At 43.7% G+C, this 4,492-nt stretch overlaps 3 protein-coding genes across 8 annotated transcripts in view; all 3 read left to right on the forward strand.

Moving 5' to 3' along the window:
- The window catches only part of LOC112399872 (zinc finger protein 239-like), a 9,451-nt gene extending 7,188 nt beyond the window's left edge, over nucleotides 1-2,263 (forward strand). The window contains exon 2 of the mRNA XM_024745272.1: nucleotides 1,476-2,263. Coding sequence (XP_024601040.1) covers nucleotides 1,476-2,263 — 788 coding nt within the window. The remainder of the gene's footprint in view (nucleotides 1-1,475) is intronic.
- Nucleotides 1-2,976, forward strand: part of ZNF655 (zinc finger protein 655) — a 27,299-nt gene extending 24,323 nt beyond the window's left edge. For all 6 annotated transcript variants that reach the window (XR_003003331.1, XR_003003330.1, XR_003003333.1 and 3 more), the window contains one exon: nucleotides 1,332-2,976. The gene's annotated coding sequence lies outside the window, so the exon portion shown is untranslated. The remainder of the gene's footprint in view (nucleotides 1-1,331) is intronic.
- Nucleotides 1-4,492, forward strand: part of TMEM225B (transmembrane protein 225B) — a 29,751-nt gene that overhangs the window by 7,246 nt on the left and 18,013 nt on the right. The gene's annotated exons all lie outside the window — the stretch shown is intronic.

The raw sequence follows: 4,492 nt of genomic DNA on the forward strand, positions 1-4,492 counted from the left end.
AAGAACTGGATGAAGGGGGTCCAAAAGTACAAACTTACAGTTATAAGGTGAATAAGTCCCAGGGATGTAAGGTACAGCTATAGTTAATAACACCATGTAGTATATTTGAAAGTTGCTTAGAGAGTAGATCTTAAAAGTTCTCATCACAAAAAAATTTATAAGAAAACCAGTATTCAAATTGTACAGAAGATGAGGGCATATCTGGAGGTGGAGAACAAGTGTAAATATGGCTCTGTGAGACCAGATACTTCTTAAATTCCTTAAAGACAACGACCATTCCCTACTAAAATCAGGGTTGCATATGTTTTAGACTTTCACTGCTGATGGAAATGATACTACATTGGATATTCCTCAGCACCCCCTTCTTCCAGAAAGATCCCCCTAAGCAGAGGGCCTTCTTTCTGTAATATCACTACACTTCAGTAAGCCATATTTAATAAGTAAAACGTAAGAGGAGAAATGTATTATAGTAAACAGGAGATGTTTTTCTAAGGTCTCCCTTAGATACAGCTAGGGTGCAGAATTTTTTGTTTGTTTTTAAATTTTTGGCCGCACCACGTGGCATGTGGGATCTTGGGTCTTAGTTCTCTGACCATGGATTGAACCTGCGCCCCCTGCATTGGAAGGTAGAGTCTTAACCACTGGACTGTCGGGGAAGTCCCCAGAATTGGTTTTTGTATGTTCTCTTAGAGTTGAAATAGATTTGGAAGTATATCTCACTACCCCGTGCTTCATATTTTAAACAACTTTCCCCCCTATTCTCCCCTCCCTTCCTCTTGCAAATCCTCCCAGTTTGTACCATTTCTAAAAGATGCATCTAAGGTCCGAGTATGTCATGTTCATGAATGAGCATGTGAGCATCTGTGTGTAGAGAGAGGCTCTCAACAGGAGTGAGGAAGGTGCTGGTGTGTGATTACAGGAAGGGAGCCTTCCCTGTTACCACAGTGACAACGCATGTGACCAGGGTACCGTGTGGAAAGAACCTCTGCGTGAGGTTCTTTTATTTATCCGCTCAGTCCCTGCCTTTCCCCACACAGAGCCCCCAGCATTACTCTTCCTGTGTTCTGAGATAATCCCACTTCCCTCAAACTCTGCTTTCCTATTCTGCTAATTCCAGTATATCTGTCTGGTCAGGGACTTCATATATAAATCCTCACTTTAGTTTCCCCACTACTTTCTCCAAATCTGCTCAGCTTGTATCCATCTTTTCCTCCTATTGTGAGGCCATTTTTCGTACTTTTTTGAACCAGATACCCTGGAATACTTTGATCATCCTGTTTCCCACAGGGAGTTTTTATTGTTACATATACTTTTTTTGTATTTTCCGTCAGATGGTGAGACCTGGACTGAGGATCAATTAATTATAAAGCAGAAAACTCTTGAAGTAGGGACACAGCCACATGAAGGAGAGGAATGTGAATGAAACAAACATGCGGGACCCTATGGGTATGGACAGAATTTTGGTCATATCTCAGACTTTATCCGACAGCCACACATTCTTATGGAAGAGAAATCTCAAATGTGCAACACTTGTGGCAAGCTATTCAGATGGAACACATACCGTATTCAGCATGAAAAAATCCACACACAGGAGAAGCCTTATGAGTGTCATGAATGTGGAAAAGCCTTTGGCCATAGTTCAAATCTCATTCAGCATCAAAGAATCCACACCGAGGAGAAACCCTACGAATGCGGTGAGTGTGGGAAGGTCTTCCGGCACAGCTCACACCTCATCCAGCATCAGATCATCCACACGGGGGAGATGCCTTACATGTGTAATGAGTGCGGAAAAGCTTTCGGTCGGAGCTCAAGTCTCCTTCGACATCAGAGAATCCACACTATGGAGAAGCCCTGTGAATGTACCGAATGTGGGAAGGCCTTCAGCCAGAGCTCAAATCTAACAGAACATAGGCGAGTTCACACCAGAGAGAGACCATACGAATGCTGCGACTATGGGAATGCTTGCAGTCGTAACTCACACCTCATCGAACATCAGAGAGTCCATACGGGGGAGACTCCTTACGACTGTCATGAGTGTGGGAAATCTTTCAGTAGGAGTTCACTCCTTATCAAACATCATAGAATTCACACTGGAGAAGGACCCTATGAGTGTAGTGAATGCGGGAAGGCCTTTAGTCGGAACTCCCACCTTATTCAGCACCAGAAGACTCACAGTGGGGTAAAACCTTCTGAATGTAAAGAATGTGGGAAAACCTTCAAGTACAGTTCATACCTTATTGATCACCTGGGAATCCATTCATGAGAGAAACTGTGAATGAAGTGAAGGTGGTAAAGCCTTTGTTTGGAGTTCAGCTCTTAGCGAACATCAGCGAACTCGTGCTGGGGAGAAAACCTTTGGCTGCAGTGAGTGCAGACGGCCTTCAGTCCTAGCTCAACTCTTACCAAGACCTGAAAATCCACATAGTGGACAGATCTCATGGATGTGTTCAGTGCATAAGTACCTTTAGACAGAGTTCCCGCCTTACTCAGCATTAGCCAGTTTGCTTTGGGGGAATGATGGGTATGGGGAGAGCCTTGCTATGTGTCAGAGAGGGGCACGAAAGGGGCGTCATCTGACACTACAGAAGGAGTGACTAAAGTGGAAGCTTAAGTTAGCACCACTTTTTATTTGATTTTGAGGATCTACATCAGAGGGAGATTCTATCGTTTTTTTTTCACATCTCCATAATCTTCCGCCAGAAATGGAATGGGTTAGGTCCATTCCAGGGAAGAAAGAATCAGGGCATTCTGGATTCAGACTCATAGATCAGGAAAGCTGCAGTGTGACCTTTGAATCCAATAGCTTTCCTTGTATCTCATCTGTCCTGTTGGTTGTAACTATACATGGAAGTGGCTCTTGGGTCTTCTTGGACCAGCATTTTCCCTCCTGCAGACTACTGAATCTCTTTTTGTTTTATATTTCATAGATGCTTTTAATAAATGGGCAAATTTTCTAAGCCCAGTAATTTCTCAGTATAACATGTCATGGGCTTTGTTATGTGTCAACTCCGGTAGGCTGAAGTGCATTTGTCAGATTTCCCTTTCTTGTACTTTTCGGTTTGTGTGGTCTACAAGGGAGATTCTTGGGAGAGCTGGAGGGCAGAACAGAAGCAGCAGTAATTTTGTAGCTTACACATGTCACTGATCTGCTGACTCACCTCACTGGCACTGGACATGAAACTAGTGTACCTTCCCCAGGATTCTTTTTTGCCTTTACTGGGCCGTGGTTTTCCTTCTCTGATTGAATCCTAGTCAGACACATGCTTACTATCCTATGAGAAGTACACATTTATTTCAAGTTTAGGTAGAGAGAAATGGTTAGCTTCTGGCTGTTTTTAAAAAAGAATCTCAGTAATAAGCTTCAAGATTTCCTATCAGGAAAGCTACTGTTCAGACTCCTTTATAACAAAACTTCCATCATAACCTGAGGCAGAGCTTCACTACCGTGTAATTATGGAGAGAAAAGTTTGCAAAGTAGTTGAATAGTGTGATACATGATCGACTGATAAAATTTTAAAAAATCAAGAATTTGAGCACCAATTTATCATGAATATTTTCATCATTAAAGGAAATTCCCAAAGTACCTCTAGTAGGCAGTATATTTTAGATTTATTCTAGGCATCTGAGAGAAATATCTACTTTGTTGTAAACGTTTATGTTTTGATTACAAAAAATCAGATTATTTTTCCTCCTGTTAGCCTGGATTAGTGATTATCTAAAATATCGGTGAAAACTATACTTATGTTGTAGACTCTTGAAATTGAAAGTTGCCTCTGTCTTGTATACCTTTTCCTGCCTGGTCTGGTGCTATGCACACAGGTGTTCAGTGCCTGTGGAGTGAATCTGTTTACTGGAAGCCAAAGTCTTCCTGTTTGTCTCCATGCTTCTCTGCACTCCCCCACCTTCCTCCCCTGTTCCTGTAGGTGATTATCACACTACACAAGGGTCACCTTGCCATCTGGACACCCTGAGTAGACTCTGTGAGGCCAGGTCTGAGCCCTCAGCCAGTGGGCCCACTTACTCCATCTGGCATGTAACCCTCTTCGAGTCCCTTCCACCCCCTTATACCACAGAAAGGGCCCTTTCCTTCTATGGGGTCTGAGAAGCTTCTGGAATAAGGCAGTGCTTGATGAGTGGGGTCTGAAGGCCAGGTCGGATTCTGACTGGCCGAGAAGGGCACCCCAGGACAAGGTAAGTGTGTGGGGTCACGTGCCAGGCTGCAAGAGTGGAGGTGTCCCTGGAGGCCAGGAGAGAGGAGAAAAGAATTTGCCTAGCAGTATCAAAAGCACTCAAGCGGGGCTCTGATTCTTTAGGCACAAATATTACTAGTGGACAGAGTAGTTCATCAAGCCGTTAGAGCTCAGGTGAACACGAGGGTGACCAGCTCATCCAGTTTGCCAGGACTTTCCCAGCCTTAACATCGGACATCCCACATCCAGTAAAATGCTCAGTCCTCCGCAAACCAGGAGGGTGGATCACCCGAACCCATTAT

The sequence above is a fragment of the Neophocaena asiaeorientalis genome, unplaced genomic scaffold, assembly GCF_003031525.2.
Source record: "Neophocaena asiaeorientalis asiaeorientalis breed wild unplaced genomic scaffold, Neophocaena_asiaeorientalis_V1.1 scaffold461, whole genome shotgun sequence".
Taxonomy (NCBI): Eukaryota; Metazoa; Chordata; class Mammalia; order Artiodactyla; family Phocoenidae; genus Neophocaena; species Neophocaena asiaeorientalis.